The 20,030-nt window shown below is 39.3% G+C and overlaps 1 protein-coding gene across 4 annotated transcripts in view; it reads left to right on the forward strand.

Moving 5' to 3' along the window:
* Positions 1-20,030, forward strand: part of GDA (guanine deaminase) — a 117,398-nt gene that overhangs the window by 79,234 nt on the left and 18,134 nt on the right. For all 4 annotated transcript variants that reach the window (XM_017506382.1, XM_017506381.2, XM_037730609.1 and 1 more), the window contains 4 exons: positions 1,849-1,956; positions 4,356-4,463; positions 6,302-6,399; positions 9,106-9,173. In XM_017506382.1, the coding sequence (XP_017361871.1) occupies positions 1,849-1,956; positions 4,356-4,463; positions 6,302-6,399; positions 9,106-9,173 (382 nt within the window). The remainder of the gene's footprint in view (positions 1-1,848; positions 1,957-4,355; positions 4,464-6,301; positions 6,400-9,105; positions 9,174-20,030) is intronic.

Below are 20,030 nucleotides of genomic sequence, written 5' to 3' on the forward strand. Positions count from 1 at the left end.
TTTTAGTCTCTCCAGCACTCAAAATTTTTCAGCCTCCAATTCTCTTCATAAGGGCTACCCAGTCTAGCCTTTATAGGAGCCTTAATGTGGTGGGAGAGGAGCATCTGTCATTTGGGATTGGATCTTTTGTTGAACTTGGGTGCTGAAGAACATATTCCCCCTTTATTCTGCACTTTGAGCTGTTTTCATGAAACCCGGTACTTCCACTGACTGTTAGAATGGGGGACTCTCCCCAGAATGAAGACATAACATCATCTTGCTATATGATATGCGTTTGGAGGTTCCCTTCACATTTCTGATCTCCATAGTTTCCTTTTTTTAAAAAAAATTTAAGTTCAGGGGTATATGTGTAGGTTTGTTTACACAAGTAAATGTGTGTCATGGGGGTTTGTTGTAGATTATTTCATCACCCAGATGTTAAACTTAGTACCCATTAGTTACTTTTCTTGATACTCTCTCTCCTCTCACCCTCCACCCTCCAATAGGCCCCAGTGTTTGTTGTTTCCCTCTATGGGTCCTTGTGTTCTCATCATTTACCTCCCACTTATAAGTGAGAACATGCAGTATTTGGTTTTCCCTTCCTGCATTTGTTTGCTAAGATAATGGCCTTCAGCTTCATCCATTTCCCTGAAAAGGGCATGATCTCATTCTTTTTTATGGCTACATAGTATTCCACAGTGTGTATGCACCACATTTTCTTTATCCAGTCTATCATTGATGGGCATTTAGGGTGATTCCATGCCTTTGCTGTTGTGAATAGTGCTACAATAAGCGTATGTGTGCATGTGTCTGTATAATAGAATGATTGCTGGATCAAATGCTATTTTTGTCTCTAGTTCTTTGAAGAATCACCACGTTGTCTTTCACAACAGTTGAACTAATTTATACTTCTACCAACAGTATATAAGTATTTCTTTTTCTCTACAACCTCACCAGCATCTGTTATTTTTTGACTTTTTAATAATAATCATTCTGACTGGTATGTGATTGTATCTTACTGCAGTTTTGATTTGCATTTTCTAATGATGAGTGATGTTGACCTTTTTTCATATAATCGTTGGCTGCATCAGTGATATGAAAAACAGTGAAGAGTGTCTGTTCATGTCCTTTGCCCACTTTTTAATGGGGTTGTTTTTTTCTTATAAATTTGTCTAAGTTCCTAATAGATGCTGGGTATTAGACTTTTGTAAGATGCATAGATTTGTAAGATGCATAGTTTGCAAAAATTTTCTCCTATTCTGTTGGTTGTCTGTTTACTCTGTTGGTAGTTTCATTAGCTGTGCAGACGCTCTTTAGTTTAATTGCACCCCATTTGTCAATTTTTGCCTTTGTTGCAATTGCTTTTAGTGTCTTTGTCATGAAATCTTTCCCTATGCCTGTGTCCTGAATGGCATTGCCTAGGTTGTCTTCCAGGGTTTTTTGTTTTGTTTTGTTTTTTGTATATTTGTTTTCTGAGACAGAGTTTCACTCTTATTTCCCAGGCTGGAGTGCAATGGCACGATCTCTGCTCACCACAACCTCCACCTCCCAGGTTCAAGCGATTCTCCTGCCTCAGCTTCCTGAGTAGCTGGGATTACAAGCATGTGCCACCATACCCAGCTAATTTTGTTTTTTTTTTAGAGACGGGGTTTCTCTATGTTGGAGAGGCTAGTCTCGAACTCCCGACTTCAGGTGGTCTGCCTGCCTTGACCCCCCAAAGTGCTGAGATTACGAGTGTGAGCCACTGCGCCTGGCCATTCTAGGGTTTTTATAGTTTTCGGTTTTACATTTAAGTCTTTAATGCTTCTTGAGTTAATTTTTGTATATGGTGTAAGGAAGGAGGTATAAATTGTTTTTAACTCTCTCCAGTATTCTAGAGTGAAGCCCATAGTGACACCACGTTTTCCCCTCTCCTGCTCTGAGACTCTGATGGGTGAACTCGGCAACATTGCTAAAACCCGTGATTTGCACATTCAGGTGAATATTTTTATTCTCTTTATGTCTCTGTGCAGACCTGCAAGATTTTTCAGTACCCTGAAATCATAATCTCCAGTAATCTCTAGTTCTTTTACTGAGTAATCCCTAATTCTTCAACTGAAATCTCCTAGCATCACAGCTTGACAGGAGAGAAAGGACCCCTGTAGATATCACCTAATCTAATTCTTTAATTTTGCGGATAAGAAACCTGAAGTTCCTTAACTGCCCTCAATGTTTTCTAATCAATCTTCTAAAGACAAGAACATCTTTATAAGTAATGGCAAGATCACTAGCAGACTGTTATTTATTCTCTGTAGGATACATTTAATGCATTGATTTCCTACTTCTCTTTTACTTGATACTTTCTCAGTGTTCTGTACCTTCATTCTTAGAGAAACCAGTTATTATTTGTAAAGCAAAAAGAACCTAATTTCCACCTTACAAAATAGCATTCAAAATTTCGATTATTCTGAGTTTCTTAATTTAAAATCAGAACAAAAAAGTATATCTTACTTTGTCATTAAGTTGTTGCAATAAAACACTTTTTAAAGCTTGTATCTGGGCTAAAATTGAGAGTTTCCCTCCCCCTACTCAAGCTTAATTACATACTGTACTAAAATTTCTCCTCTTAGGAGGTGATAGTCTAATAAGAAAGGTCAGATCAGGGAAGAGACAACACACTGATTCTTTAACATTTTGTAAATCGGTGTGTTTTTGGTTTTTGCTTCCCAAATCTAGTTTCTTAGCGCTCACCTTCCTTATTATTATTATTTGCAGTCTATAATATTGGGATGTTTAATTCAATCCCACACATTTATCCCCTGGAGATAAAATTCAAACTTACATGATGTTTCTGCTTTGCAAACAAAATGCTTCTGTCACTGACAAAATAAAACACAAATGACCATTTAAAAATATATGAAAAATAAAATGAGAAGAACGCACAACAAAATCAAGTTTATCCTTGCTGGAGAGATGCATGTGGATATACGCACATTTACTCACATTTATGCAAATGATTTGGATCATCAGGTTGTCCTTTCTTCTATTTCTGTGTCCATGCATTTTATCAATGGTCTGGGATTTCCTCAAGGCCAGGGATGGAGTTCATCGTCTGGGTAAAACACCTGTTTTCAGAATGCTGCTATTTTTTTCTTTTAAAAATTTAGCTGTGCGTGTTCTATCTTGTGGAAAGAGAGAAATGGCATTGCCATTCTTGGAAGTATTAATTATGCCCTCTTAGGTTTTGTGGTGCCCTAGAGAAAAGTCTTAGGGGCCTTTTTCAGTGTAGGGGAGTAGGACTTATTATTTGGCTTGCATGTGGAATCTTATGGGCTGCTTCTTGATGACTGTGGAATTTTCTAGCTCAGTTGTTTTCAAACCTTTTTCTGCAGAAGGACGCATTCTGGAAGCCAACAAAGGGCACAGAATGGGGACAGGGTCCCAGAGTCTCAGTCCTGCTGTATCCTGAGGGGCAGTGCTTTTATGCCTTCTATATATTGGATTTCTGTGAAATTTTATATGAATAATATTAATGCTGGAAGAATTTGGCAAATCACTCATCTAGCCCCACCTCCCACCCTTTTTTTTGAAAGATGGGAAAATGGCTGTCCAAAGAAAAGAAGACCTGCCCTAAGAGACACAGCTGTCAGAACTTGGGCTTCAACCCAGCCCTCTTTACTCAAATTCCAGTGAACTCCACTGTCTGCTTTTTGATGGACCTTGAGCTCTTTTCTTAAATGGCCAGCACTGTCAGGCACAGTGGCTCACACCTGCAATCCCAGTACTTTGGGAGGCCGAGGCTGGTGGATCACTTGAGGTCAGGAGTTTGAGACCAGCCTTGCCAACATGGTGAAACCCCATCTTACTAAAAAACACAAAAATTAGCTGGGCGTGGTAACACATGCCTGTAATCCCAGCTACTCAGGAGGCTGAGAGAGGAGAATTGCTTGAACTTGGGAGGCATAAATTGCAGTGAGTGGAGATTGTGTCACTGCACTCCAGTCTGGGCAAAAAGGTCAGACCATGTCTCAAAACAAAAAAAAGGCCAGCACCAGAAGAGACAGATTGCTAGGCGCCTGACTGTCTTCAAGAGGGACTTTATATTTTTTATGGTTGTAGGTTAGAATTTGAAAAGAATTTGTTGGAAAAATTTATCTTAAGATTACACACACACACACTACAGGTTCATGATATTCAGTTTCTTTGTCATATACATTACATTACATATGATGTATATAATTGTTTTGAATAAAATGCATGTGCAATCTTTATTGCCTTTCTATGTGGTCCCTTAAATAGGCGAGTAGAAACCGTTCATACGATTTTGAGGTGGGAAGTGTAATTTCGAATGGTATTTTACAGAAGAAAAAATGAAAATATTATTTCTTTTCTTGTAGAGCCATATAAGTGAAAATCGTGATGAAGTTGAAGCTGTGAAAAACTTATACCCCAATTATAAAAACTACACAGATGTGTATGATAAAAACAATCTTTTGACAAATAAGGTAAGATTTATATCATGACACAATCTATGTAAAGTAGGGCATATTTAAGTTTTAAAATCTTAATAGTAATCTTCAGATTTCTGATATGAATACATTTCTTTTTAAAAAAAAATTAAATTTTTAATGTTTGTGGGTACACTGAAGGCTTATGTATCTACGGGGTACATGTGTATACATTTCTTAAACTGGAGTAAAACCCAGTGTGTGTGTGTGTGTGTGTGTGTGTGTGTGTACGTATGTGAGTGTGCGTGCGTGTGTACGTGTAGTTAAAAATGGGCCTGAAGTTTCATCCTACTTAATTAAATCTAAAGGCTTCATTGATGATGGGAATGTCATTTGGTCCAAGGACATTTTAACAGTATCCATTAGAATGTAAATGTGCATTTCTTTGAGTCAGCAGATGCATTTCTGAGAATTCACTCTGTAAGTAATATAAAAAGGGATGCTAATTATATATTAAAGTTTAATATATAATTAAATATATAGGATTTTATCCAGCATTCACAAAGAAAGAAGTATACAGGCTTACAAGGAAGAATGTTTGTGTAATGTTATTTGATATGTATGTATGTATGTATAGATGCATACTTAGAAAAAACTGTCTGAGAGACATACATTCAGTATTAAAAATGACTCTTCCTGAGGGACAAAGCAGAAGGAGTTTTTGCTTTTTATTTTTAAATACTCCGAGTGCTTTTAAAGAATGAGTATGCATTACTTCTATAATTAAAATTAATACGTGTGAAGAGACCTCATTAAAATAATGTGTCACTTGGCCTTGGCCTTCAATGAAACGTTCAAACTGCATGGAGAGTTTACTGTAGCAAATAATTTCTTAGTGACTGTGTGACTGGAGATATGACTATAACTGACCTGAAAGGTTAATACTCTGTATAAATCATGTAAATGCTATGCCATAATTTTCATTCTTTACATATATTTCCATACGCTTAATAAATTAACCTTATATTTGCATGTTAATTTTATTTGTACAGAGATTAAGAAAGTTATATTTTAATAATAATTCTGTAGTCACTGAACCATGCCTCTCCAAGGAGAAAGAAAGCAAGTTATATATAGGTTTTGTCCTCAGAGAAAAATAATTTTGAAAGAGTAAAGTCTTATTTAAGAAAATCTACAAATAAATACTACCAAGATTAAAAATTTAGAGAGGTCTCATGTTTGTGCAGTGCCTACTTTCTTAGATCAACTTTACTTTCTGAATTAATGCTTATAAGATGTTAAATTTCCTAGTTTTTAATGAAAACATAAACAGGCGAGTTAAAGTTTATTTAGTTGAAAGTGTCAAAACCATTGGCAGCTATATTGAAACTGGAAGCAGAAATAAAGAACAGTGCTTTGCAGGATCACTCTCACCGCTTCCACGTACTGAGAAGGGACTTTTACTTGTAGAAAGTTGTTTTAGAATTGTAGCAAGCACAGCCCTACCAGTCGCTCACCAGGTAGACTTAGAAAAGAAAGTAGCTTGACAGTCTTCGAAAGCAGAGATGATAAAATCATGTTATCTTCCATCTGGATGGATATCTTGTGCTGTAGATCACCTGGACCAAACCCTCATTACTTTATAGATCAACAAAAAGAACCTAAGTAAACTCCACAAATTTGCTGGGACTTTGGTAAGACAAGGTTTTAACAGGTCTTTTCTGAGATATGACTTGTACCCAGAAAATTTGTACATCTAGATCATCATAAATGTTCTTGTAAAGATGGTAACAGCCAAGCTACAGCTTCGGTCTCTCTCTAAAATAACTTGCGAGTGAGCACCCACTTAATCATTTGTGAGTGGTAAACTCCACATAGGGCACTCTTCTCTCCAGACAGTGATGGCACACGGCTGCTACCTCTCCGCAGAAGAACTGAACGTATTTCATGAACGAGGAGCGTCCATTGCACATTGTCCCAATTCTAATTTATCGTAAGTAGACGATGATTATTTGGTAGATTACAAATGGTTGGGTTGCAGATTAGCAGCCAAATACCTTTGTTTCCTCAGTCATTTTTCCAGGATCTCTCCTCTATTCTGTGTTTGACATTTCCTCGTGCTGTTGGGGAGTAGAGGACGTTTTATCTCAGAGGACACATTTGGAGAGCACAGCATCTTCTGAAATTCCTGAGTTTGTACAAAAAAGGACAATAGGGAATACAACATAAAAAATGTATAGTGAAAGTACTGAAAGAACCCATAGGTCAGCCAGGAGTTCCAGGAAGAGGGTAGTCACTTCCATTACTGTTTGTGCTGTAGTGTTGGAAGGAAACACAGCCATGCCAAAGTCACTGCGCTATGATATATGTCACCCTGCTGAACCTGATGGAATGCCAGCCCACACAGGCAAGCCCAGGAGGACCTTGTCCTATTCACCAGAATACAGAGGTGTTATTTATTAACCGGTTCTTAACCTTTTGAAAGGTTATAGATCTGTAAATGAATAAAATGAAAGTTATCGACTGGGTGCGGTGGCTCATATCTGTAATCCCAGCAAGTGTAATCCACTTGAGAAGTGGAGGCCAGTGGATCACTTGAGGTCAGGAGTTTGAGACCAGCCTTACCAACATGGTGAAACCGTATCTGTATTAAAAATACAAAAATTAGCTGGGCATGGTAGTGTGCGCCTGTAATCCCAACTACTCAGGAGGCTGAGGCAGGAGAATTGCTTGAACCCAGGAGGCAGAGCTTGCAGTGAGCCGAGACTGCACCACTGCACTCCAGCCTGGGTGACAGAGTGAGAATCTATCTCAGAAAAATGAACAAACAAACAAACAAATAAGTTACAGCCTATATTTTCAGAAAAAAGAAAGTCCACGGATATTGCAAATGTTGCATCTAATTTCAGGGAATTCATAGATCTCATGATGCCAGTCCACCGATGCTAGGTTAAAAACTCATGCTTGTGGGTGTGATCTTAGAAAACAGCTTTAGGGAAGTAAAACAGAAAAGGGAAAGAAGTCAGTAAAGATTGTATCATCAAGCAAGTTACCGCTTTGGGCTTCCGGAGTTTAATCCTGTTTAACAGAAAACTCAGGGAACCAGTGTCCAAAACAGAACTCAAAGTTATCCCGCCCAAGAAGTGAGGAAGCTGGCAGTGATAGCAAACCCAAATGCTCCTGGACTGTGGCTGAGGGCTTCTGGGTGGGGGTGGAGAAGAGCATTAATTCCCTGGAACTTCTAACCTTCTCCAAACAAGGACAGAGAAGCCTCCAGACAGGAGAGAGCTGAGAAAGCTCCTAGGCAAAGAGCTGGAAGGCATTCACAGTTGAAAATCGAAGGTCTTTGCAAAATACAAAGATACATATCCATGTCATTATGGGAAGGGCACTGAGAGCCACAGTGACATATTTCTGGAGTGCTTTTGGGACCCAGAGGTTCTGAGTTTTCAGACTTAAAGTAGTGACACATAACAGGGAATCTTGTCTATAGCTTAGTGACTGTAATTATGGTCAAGTTACTTGATAGTGGAAGGATTTAACACCCACTGGATGTTAATATCCTCTAAATTAAAGCATAATCTAGCTTTGTAAATTGAGATTTGAAGTTAAATTTCTTTAGGACACATTTCTGTTTAAATGGTCACTGCTGATTTTTCTCGAACAACTGAGAGATTTATTCTGTATGCACCAGGGCTTTGGAAATTAGTTAAGTGCATCTTACAGCAGACTACTTTGACCTTTGTGTCTTTTTTGGAATTCTAAGGATTGCCTCAGTTTTCCTTTGTCTCTTAAGAAAGGTGGCACATCAGGCTGGGTGTGGTGGCTCATACCTGTAATCCCAGCACTGTGGGAGGCTGAGATGGGTGGATCACCTGAGGTCAGGAGTTTGAGACCAACTAGCCTGACAACATGGTGAAACCCTTTCTCTACTAAAAGTACAAAAATTAGCTGGTTTGGTGGCGGGTGCCTGTGATCCCAGCTACTTGGGAGGCCGATGCCGGAGAATCGCTTGAATCTGGGAGGTAGAGGTTGCAGTGAGCCAAGATTGTGCCATTGTACTCCAGCCTGGGTAAAGAGTAAGACTCTCTCTCTCAAAAAAAAAAAAAAAAAAAAGAAAGAAGGAAAGGTGGGACATGTCTTAAGCGTAACCATCTCTCCTACTTGCTACTTGCTCCTGTCTTCAGAAGCAGCATTTGAATGATCAGGTCCTGACTCATTAGGCTGTACCCCGTTATCCAGTTGTCCTCCTCTTTCTTTGATCCTGCAAATCGCTACTCATTCAGGGTAACACAATATTCCAGGCATAGAGAAAAGGTAATGCTTTATAATTTCCCCTTCCTAACATAAAAGGATGTGTTGGTCAGAAAATGTTAAAGACAAATAAGACTTTTGTATTAATTACAAGGTTTGATTTCTTCATTTTTTTCCCCAAATGATCCCTGCACTTTTTTCTGGCTTTTGCTACTCTGTGCCCACCTGAGATTAACCTTGGCCCAAGGACCAAGGATCAGTCTCTTTATTGATTCTGTTTACTCCAGGATTTGGCTGGTCTGATTTGACTATATGTTTGTGTCAACATTGGAGCTGATATACTGGGAAGCACAGTTTTCAGTGATATCACCATCATTGTTACTATTGTCCTTCTTCTGTCGGAACCACATAGATCTTCTTGTTTTGACATCTTCTCTCTCTGCAGGCTCAGCAGTGGCTTTCTAAATGTGCTAGAAGTCCTGAAACATGAAGTCAAGATAGGGCTGGGTACAGGTTAGTAGTTCACCATTTGGAGCTATGGCAAAGTGGTTGATTATTGTGTAACTTTCTAATGTGACTAATTCGCAGGTGACTGCTCTGTTTTTAAAAAAATTAGTTTTGGGCCAGGTGTGGTAGCTCATGCCTGTAATCCCAGCACTTTGTGAGGCTGAGGCGGGTGGATTGCCTGAGCTCAGAAGTTCAAGACTAGCCTGGGCAACATTGGAAACCCCATCTCTTCTAAAATACAAAAAATTAGCCCGGCGTGGTGGTGTTTACCTGTATTCTCAGCTACTCGGGAGGCTGAGGCAGGAGAATTGCTTGAACCCAGGAGGCGGAGGTTGCAGTGAGCCAAGACTGCACCACTGCACTCCAGTCTGGACAACAGGTGAGACTCCATTTCAAAAAAAATTAGTTTTATTATTTGGCAGCAATATCTTGATAATAAGTATCTAACAAAATAGAGAAGTTAGAAGCAGTAAGAAAAGTATATATGCAAAGGGAGAAGTTTTGATGACACTAGCATCTTCAAAGCTGTCATCCCTGTTTTTATTGTTCAAAGGTTAGGCTATAAAGGATAATTAATTCCTTCTAACATATTTCAGAGGTATTTTAAAAATAGTCCTTGAGGTTTGTTTTCTTTTATTTTTCTGGCTAGGTTTTAGTAGTTTGGATTTGTATATTTGTAGTTTTCAATAACTGTGTCATTATAAGTACTGTCTCAAAAGAAATTTTTTGTCCTTGCCATAGTGAGCACAGATTCAATCTATGGCAGAATTGAGAATTCTCACATATGTTAAGAATTGGTTTTGCTTTTAAGCAATGTTTAGCCAAATAAGACCTCTCCATATCCACAGGCAGTCTATTGTCTATTAAGCTGAGGGATGTTCTAATGCATATGAATTAGTGATGGATTAGTATATTTTGTTTCCTCACAGAACATTTTAATTGTGTTTCTTGAGAGTGTGCACTGTTGTTAACTTTGAAAGTGTGGGTCAGGTTCAAATGTCTAGGCGTCCTCTGTGAGCCTCCTTTTATGACTGAATGACTGAACTAAATTTTTTGTCTAATGAATATGGGGTAGGAGGACGTGCTTTCTGTTCTTGATGCCTTTGTCTTCCTGGTATTTAAGAGCATCAGACTGTATGCATGTTGACACTGGTAGTTTTCATCACTTTTTGCAGTAACTCAAGTCTCAGTTTGTTATAGTGAGACATTTTACGAAGCAAATAATTGGTAAGACACAATAATGCATAATGATTTTACTAATATCTTTAAAGAGCTATATGTTAGAAGTTTTTCCTAATTTTACGGGAATCAAAGTAATCAAGATTTAAAAAATTATAATTTAAGCCTTAAATTATCAAGATCGTGATAATTCTACATACAGTCACAGGTGTTAAAGGAGGAAATGAGTGATTTTACATTCACAAAAAATTACATTCTTAAGGGATAAGAAAAAAATGGCCAAGAGTTTTTGTTACACACTGTAGTCAGCTAATATGAAAAATTTAGCAGGCACATGAAAATTAGATAATGGTGGCTCTCGCCTGTAATTCCATCACTTTGGGACGCCAAGGCAGGCAGATCGCTAGAGATTGGGAGTTCGAGACCAGTCTGACCAACATGGTGAAACCTCGTCTCTACTAAAATTACAAAATTAGCCAGGCATGGTGACGCATGCCTGTAATCCCAGCTGCCCCGGAGACTTGAGGCAGGAGAATCACCTGAACCCAGGAGCTGGAGGTTGTGGTGAGCCAAGATTGTGCCTTTGGGCAATGAGAGCAAAGCTTCATCTCAAAAAAAAAAAAAAGTCAAGTACTGTTTTCAGATTTTAGGTTAATCACATGACTTCCCTTTCTTGACTTTGGGTTATCTAGTGATGGCCTATAAAGTTCAAGTCAAGTTCTAGCTGTCACTTACTATTTGTAAGACCTTGAGAAAATTAATGTTCTAAGGATTCATTTCTTGATTTCTACAACAGTAGTAACTAGCAATTACAACTATGTCTATCTTACAAGCCTGTTTAGAGAATTAAATTTTAAAATGCATGCAAATGGCTAGCACAGTGCCTGGCATGTGACACTAATCAAGAAAGATTGCCTTAAAAAGGAAAGGGCGAGGTTGGTGACCAAATGTTTGATTAAATATGACCTATTAGCTTGTTTACCCAGAGAATCCTGTTTCATTTTTACCTAGTCTTTTTTGCAGTAGTCACTCTATACTCCACTATTTCCTAAACATGACTTTTATGTATCAATTTACCCTTCAGTTTGTAAGCTCTAGAAGATTATTATACCTCATCCTATGAATAGAGAGCAGGTCCAAGAGAGTTCGCATACTGTATCTATAGCAAGTGCAGGCAGATCTTGACTTGCACAAATATTAGGTAGAAGAAATCCACATGAAATTTAACAGAAATATAGCAAAACAGGATAAATCACAAAAAATAAGAGTATGAGCAAACAGCTGAAAATGATCTGCTTTAGGATCCAGAAGAAAATTTCAGAAAATTGCCCTCATCCCTGGAGTACAGGAAAACATGGTTCTATGAAAAGATTGTGGTAGAAATTTTAGAAATGAAGGAAGAAAACTGAAGAAAATCAGATTAAAAAGCATGTAGACTCTCATACAGTGCTGGAAGGAGAGTGGATGGTATCGCTACTTTGGAGAACGTTTTGGGAGTTTCTTATAAAGTTAAATATACATCTACATATGACCCAGGAATTTTACTCTTGGGTATTTTACCCTGGAGAAATAAACATGTATATTTGCCAAAATAGTTGTATGAGGCCCTGCGCAGTGGCTCATACCTATAATCCCGGCACTCTGGGAAGCCATGTCAGGAGGATTGCTTGAGCTCAGGTGTTTGAGATCAGCCTGGGCAACATGGCAAAACTCTGTTTTTACAAAAAATAGAAACATTAGCTGGGCATGGTGGCATACACCTGAGGTCACAGCTACTTGGGTGGCTGAGGCAGGAGGATCACTTGGCTTAGGAGGTCGAGGCTGCAGTGAGTGGTGTTCGTGCCACTGCACTCAGCTTGTGTGACAGAGTGAGACCCTGTCTCAAAATAAATAAATTAATAAATAAGTAAAATAAAAGAGTTGTATGAGGATGTTTATACCAGCTTTATTTATAATAGCCCCAAACTGGAAACAATCGAAACATCTATCAGCAAAAGTATGGATAAGCAAGTTGAGGTGTATTCATATAATAAAATACTATTTAGCAGCAAAAAACATACTACTGATATATGCAAAATGTGGGTATATATATGCCAGTGTGTGGGCTTAAAGAGCATACACTGCATGATTCCGTATGTATGAAACTCACAGACGGACAGAGCTAAGTGATACTGGCAGAAGTCTGAAAGTGGTTGCCGAAGGTTGTAGGTAAGAATTAAGGATATTGACTGGACAAGGCCATGAGGGAACTTGCTGGGGTGATGGAAATGTTTAATATCTTAGTTTTTTTGCAAAGTAGTTAAAGCTATATAATTGTTAACATTCTCCAAACTGAACATCTAAGATCTATATGTATTATGATATTTTAGTTGTACCTCAGTTAAGGAAATGACCAACCAACCAACCCTGTAGGAAGCTATGAGAAGCAGAATTATCGTTGAAGAAAATCAATTCAGTGACCTGGAGAACAAAGTCAACCAAAGATGATAGACGGTGTTTGAGGATGATCGATGTGAAGCCCAGAAAGGACAGAGCCAACACATAGTTGTTTTTTTTGGTTTTTTTTTTTTGAGTCAGAGTCTCGCTCTGTCACCAGGCTGGAGTGCAGTGGCGCGATCTCAGCTCCCTGCAACCTCCGACTCCCTGGTTCAAGTGATTCTCCTGCCTCTGCTTCCCAAGTAGCTGGGATTACAGCTATATGCCACCATGCCCAGCTAACTTTTATATTTTTAGTAGAAATGGGGTTTCATGTTGGCCAGGATGGTCTCGATCTCCTGACCTCGTTATCTGCCTGCTCTGGCCTCCCAAATTGCTGGGATTACAGGCATGAGCCTCTGCACCTGGCCTAGGAGTCTTTTTCTGATGGAGCACACAGAACAAATGGGACAGATGGAATAGTCAGAGCTTTGAAGGGTAAATCTTTTCTGAGCTTAAGAACGAACTGCCTTGAAAGTCCTTACCCTGTTTTATGCTAAATCATAACTGAACATGTTGTGGCAAAATATTTTAATTACAATAAAAAAATTTCAAAATATTGACAGAAGGAGAAAAGTCAGTTATCAACAAAACAATTAAAAGCCAGTTTTCTTTCAGATGTTTTTGTTGGCACACAAAATACCAAAAGGCAAGAAAAGACTCTGGAGACAAAGCAGTTGTTAGTCAAGAATAATATACCAGGCCAAGTTCTCCTTTACATATAAAGGCAACAAAATTATCAGTTATACAAAGACTTGGAAAATATTTTCCTTAGGAGTCCTTTGAAAAACTTACTTGAAAACCTACATCATTTAATGAACAATGAGGCAAATGAAGGGCCATGTGGGAAAATAATGGTACAATATGATGTCATGGAAAGCTAAAATCAATCAAAATAAGATCAAAGAATTGTTAAGGATTTTAAAAAATGAAAGTAAAAGCTAAGAATATATCTCAAGACAGAATAGGCACAATGTTAAAAGTAATAAATATATATTTTAGAAACCTATCAGAATGACAGCATAAATCAGAAAGATGTTTTCCTTAGCCTGGAAAGAGGTTCCTAGGACCTAAATATATGGTACTTATTTTAAAAACTGAGTGTTTGTTAGGTTCTTGAGTTTTGGTTTTATGCTTTCCTTATACCATTTGAATGTCTTCAGTATTTTATCATAAAATTGTAAAAAAAAAAAATACATACTCTGAAAGAAAGAATTTTTCAAGTATAACACATAATTCTATCTTCTAATTTTATTAACAAAACCCAAGAAATTGTAATTTATGTGTAAGGCTGAGAGGAGGAGGTATTTGGCAAGTGGCCAAAATGGTGAAACCTGTCTCTACTAAAAATATGAAAAGTAGTTGGGTGTGGTGGCATGTGCCTCTAGTCCCAGCTACATGGGAGGGTGAAGCAGAAGAATTGCTTGAACCCAGGAGGTGGAGGTTTCAGTGAGCCAAGATCACACCACTGCACTCCAGCCTGGGTGACAGAGACTCTGTCTCAGAAACAAAAACAAAAAATTCCTTGTCTCAGCAAAAAGGGAATTGTACATTTTACTTCTGACTTTGCAGTATAAAATATTAGGGATAACTACTTGAAGAATTTTAAAAATAGGATACCTGCTATGTAAAATACGAACAAACTTGTAAAAACAACAATAAAAAAATAGCAAATAACCAAAAATAGTCATCTGGAGAGAAATTTAAATGTATAGAACAGGTTTACATAAACAAGACCTACACATTCATTAAAACAAACAGCATACCTGGAGCCAGTGCCTCACTTTTCAGTTTAATTCCCTATCCTAACTTACTTCTTCCATTATTCCAAAAGCAACAGCTTTTTTATCTCTTGTAGGCTCTAATCCAGTGCTTCCATGCTTTCTCAAAATCCATTATTCTAATTCGAATTCTTAGATGTCAGAGTACATCACTGCAATAATTCCTTTGGAAACATCGTCACTTCTTATATTCCTCTCATTTTCTTCGTATTCACATCGCAAAAGCCCCACCCTTGATTATGTCAAAAGTTCCCATTCAGTGCCTGCAGTGGAGCATCTGGAATTTGCTAGAGGAAAACCTCCAGTGGGCTTTCATTTAAATTTTGTTCTCAAATCCCAAATGGCCCTCTGCATGGACAGTAGTTATTGGTCTGTAATAAGGCGTTTATCTCCTTACTCCAAGGTAGCGTTTCTCATTTCTTCTTAAAGTTTCTACCCCAACTTCTAGCTTAAGGCCTCCCTCATCTCATACATCATTGAGAAAATAGAAGCAACTAGAAATCCTTCCCTGTCTCCCGCCACCAAATTCACAGACCTTTCAGCATCTGCTGGCATTTTGTCTTCTTTTTTCCCTGTCACAGCAAAAACAACAACAACAAAGCCCTTCTTCCAATCAAAGGCAAAAATACCAAAATACTTGCAAGTGTGTTCTGTATTCTTTCTCTCTCCTAGCATCTCAATAAACTAGTTCCTTTGGCTGCAGACCGTCCTGTATGATCGGTGTCTCATTCCTGCTGGATCATTCCTGCTGGTACACAAACACTCTAGTATCTTCTGATCTTTTAAGCAAAGAAACAAACTCCCCTGCTTTTTTTTTTTTTTTTTAAGAGGGAGTATTGTTTTGTCTTCCAGGCTGAAGTGCAGTGGTGTGATCTCAGCTCACTGCAACCTCTGCCTTCCAATTCAAACGATTCTCCTGCCTCAGCCTCCTGAGTAGCTAGGATTACAGGCGCATGCCACAACACCCAGCTAATTTTTGTATTTTTAGTAGAGACGGGGTTTCACCATGTTTGCCAGGCTGGTCTGGAACTCCTGACCTCAGGTGATCCACCCACCTTGGCCTCCCACAGTGCTGGATTACAGACATGAGCCACCACGTAAGTCCCAAGACTGCTTCTTAATCAGACAACCCCCTCTTGCTCCTGTTCCACCTGTCTGCTTCCCTTCATGGCAAATCTTCTTCAAAGAGTGGAGATGCACACTGGCACCACTTTCTAGGCCCCTTTCCATTCCTCCACCAACTTCCGTCTGGATTCCTGCCCCACCCTCCATGACAACTGCCTTTGCCCTTTCTCCTGTGGGTATTACCAGTGGGATCTCCGTTGCGAACTCCATCCTGTCCTCATGCAGTGGGACTTCTCAGCTGTGTTTACTGTAATTGACTATTGTCCAAATGATCTTATCTTGAATCCAATGAAGCACCTTTGTTCTTCCCTTCTTTCTCTGAAGGGCGATTCTCTTCCTCCTGGCCATTTGAAAGCTTTCTTCAAGGCTCAGTCTTTGCCAGTCTCTTTTTACTTTACACATTCTTTTTAGGAGGTGCCATCCACAACCATTGCCTCATGTGATTAAATATATTCAGATGACACACAGGTTTTTATTTTTTTTAATTGTACTTTAAGTTCTGGGGTACATGTGCAGATCTTGCAGGACTGTTGCATAGATACACACATGCCATAGTGGTTTGCTTTCTCCATCCTCCCATCACCTACATTAGGCATTTCTTCCAATGTTATCCCTCCGCAACCTCCCCTCCCCTGCTGTCCCTCCTCTAGCCCCCCCACCCCCCAACATACCCCAGCATGTGATGCTCCCCTCCCTGTGCCCATATGTTCTCATTGTTCAACACCCACCTATGAGTGAGAACATGCAGGCACACAGGATTTTTATATCCAGCCCAGACTTCTCTGAATTCTAAACCCATGTTTTCAAAGGACTACATTCTCCCATCTGTTAAACCCCTCCTGAAGGAACCCCTGAACTTCATTATATCCCAAAACACATTTAAACCTAGTTCTCTAAAATAGCTCTCCTTTTTAGAGAATTCATTTTTTCTAACTAGAAATGTGGTCATTATCTTTGGGACATTCTTCTCCCTCACTTATTCCCCATGTCTAGGCCAGCACAACGCCCAACCTCACGACTTCTTAGTATCTCCTGGAACTGTCCTGTTTTCCTGCACCGGTCACTACCACCTGATGTGAGCCGCCATCGTTTCTTGCTGAACTGCAGAATTAGCTTCCTAATGGGTTTCATACCCATCTTGGGCCCTTCCAGTCTGTTTTCCTCTTTTCAAAAGAATCACAGTGAAAATCCGATCATGTCACCCTCTTGTGCTCGTCACCCTTCAGTGGGATTTTGAATATGTAAGGCTCATTACAAGGCCCACAAAGCTCCACAATGGTTTGACACCCAACCACTGCCCAGCCTCATCTCACATGACTCTCTCTTCCCTACCCTGGCTGTCTTTTATAAATACCATAGCTATTGTCTCTATAAATCATACTCCCTTCTCCCAAAAGTCCTCTGTGCATTCTGTTTTTCTGTCTGAATGCCCTTTTTTGCCTCTGTTTATATGGCTGAGTTCTTCTCATTCTTGTCTTAGTTCAAATTTCATTGTCTTAAAGAGGTCTTCCCTCACCATCCTATCAAAATGGGCCCTTCATCTCCATTTTCTTTAAAAAAAATTTATTGTTAATGTGAGTCTGTTGATACGATTCTTTTCTTTCTCCCCAACAAGATAGTTAGCTCGCTCATGTGGGGAGCCCATAGGTTTTATGTACAAGTGCTTAAGTAAATCAGGCATGCATAGGGCTGCAGTAACTGACTGCTGAATAAGTGAATGAATGCAAAGGAAATAAGCACACACATATGAAATCATTTTTTAATCTTTCCATATTCCTCTGGCTTAAGTTTTTGCTCTTGTATAATTTTGTTAGAGTCTTCTTGTAAATAATAGTGTCCAAATGTTGACTCTGATGAGCAAGTAATGGAACCACCTTCATCATGATGGTCCTGGGGAAGGAGTGGGGTAAGGGAGCAGATCTTTTGAGAAAATGCTTCAATTTACCTCCCTCCTCCACACAGTTTCCACTCTTTTGTCAGCACTTTGATTATGTAACTGAATTTTCTCTGCAATTATTAAGATATATGATGTTATTTCTTTTTTTTTTTTTTTTGAGACGGAGTTTCACTCTTGTTACCCAGGCTGGAGTGCAATGGTGCGATCTCGGCTCACCGCAACCTCCGCCTCCCGGGTTCAGGCAATTCTCCTGCCCCAGCCTCCTGAGTCGCTGGGATTACAGGCACGTGCCACCATGCCCAGCTAATTTTTCGTATTTTTAGTAGAGATGGGGTTTCACCATGTTGACCAGGATGGTCTCGATCTCTTGACCTCGTGATCCACCCGCCTCGGCCTCCCACAGTGCTGGGATTACAGGCTTGAGCCACCGCGCCGGCCTATGATGTTATTTCTAAGTTACTGATAAAAGGTCCACAAAGCGGCCAAGCACGGTGGTTCATGCCTGTAATCCCAGCACTTTGGGAGGCCGAGGCGGGCGGATCACAAGGTCAAGAGATGGAGACCATCCTGGCCAACATGGTGAAACCCCGTCTCTACTAAAAATACAGAAAAATTAGCCGGGTGTGGTGGCACGTGCCTGCGGTCCCAGCTACTCGGGAGGCTGAGGCAGAAGAATCACTTGAACCCAGGAGGCGGAGGTTGCAGTGAGCCGAGATTGTGCCACTGCACTCCAGCCTGGTGACAGAGCAAGACTCCGTCTAAAAAAAAAAAAAAAAGTTCCACAAAGCAAAAAGTTCTAGGTGCACAGTTTAAAACCAGGTCTTAAAATGTTAGACATGCATGATTTCTCCTTCATCCTACCACAGTGCCTCTGGCCATATGATAAAGTACAACCTACATTAAATGTGTTGTAGATGAAAGGGGAAACTACAAAGCTAATACAGTCAGGAAGAATCGGCAAGTTACTATCACAGTGGAAATCCCTGGAAGAAAAGCTTGACTCCTACACAAATGGTCCTGACTAAATACCAGGAAATTATGCAGCCCAGGGGTCTTTCTTTGACGAGCTCAAAATTGTTTCTTGGTCGACATTTATTTTACTGACATAACATTGGCAATCAGAAGAATACAAGATGATTAAATCAACATCATAAGGCATCTTTCAGTTTTTTTTCCAGTAAATTGCATAGCATTATTTCCTAATCTATCCTTATTCTTTCTGTAAGGTTAATTTTGAGTAGATATTTAGGAAAATCCCACTTTCCGTGATATTTTATACCTTATTTTTTAACTGCATATATTTAAATCTTCCATACTCACTGGAAGCAACTGCATTGCTTCCAGTCTTTATCCATATGTAATAAAATATAGTCTTTACATATTTTCATATCACATAGTGATATAATTTTCTTTCTACTTTTATCTGTATATAACATTTTTGTTGTTTTAGCAGTAAAGAAGGAAGCAGCAGACAAACTATTTGAAAGCTTAATGTGCATTGTTCCAAAACTGTTTGTTTTCTTAGCTATGATAAAAATGAAGATTTAAGGGATGGTTACTGCATATTAACACAGACTAGTAACTTAAGTAGATGTAATGAAAGTTTTTAGGGAGTTGGGTGATTCTCTAATTTAAATACAGGTTAACCTAAGCACATGTAAGATAGTTGAGCATAAAATTGCGCTACAATCTAGAGTTACTACTTTTTAAAAAATTTTTTTATTTTATTGCATTTTAGGTTTTGGGGTACATGTGAAGAACATGCAAGATTGTTGCATAGGTACACACATGGCAGTGTGATTTGCTGCCTTCCTCCCCATCACCCATATTTGGCATTTCTCCCCATGCTATCTCTCCCCAACTCCCCACCCCTCACTGTCCCTCCCCTATTTCCCCCCAACAAACCCCAGTGTGTAGTGCTCCCCTCCCTGTGTCCTTGTGTTCTCATTGTTCAACACCCACCTATGAGTGAGAACATGCGGTGTTTGATCTTCTGCTCTTCTGTCAGTTTGCCAAGAATGATGGTTTCCAGGTTCATCCATGTCCCTACAAAGGACACGAACTCATCGTTTTTGATGGCTGCATAATACTCCATGGTGTATATGTGCCACATTTTCCCTGTCCAGTCTGTCATCAATGGGCATTTGGGTTGGTTCCAGGTCTTTGCTATTGTAAACAGGGCTGCAGTGAACATTTGTGTGCACGTGCCCTTATAGTAGAACCATTTATAATCCTTTGGATATATACCCAGTAATGGGATGGCTCGGTCAAATGGAATTTCTATTTCTAGGTCGTTGAGGAATCGCCACACTGTCTTCCACAATGGTTGAACTAATTTACACTCCCACCAACAGTGTAAAAGTGTTCCTATTTCTCCACATCCTCTCCAGCATCTGTTGTCTCCAG

The sequence above is a fragment of the Cebus imitator genome, unplaced genomic scaffold (assembly GCF_001604975.1).
Source record: "Cebus imitator isolate Cc_AM_T3 unplaced genomic scaffold, Cebus_imitator-1.0 Scaffold355, whole genome shotgun sequence".
NCBI lineage: Eukaryota > Metazoa > Chordata > Mammalia > Primates > Cebidae > Cebus > Cebus imitator.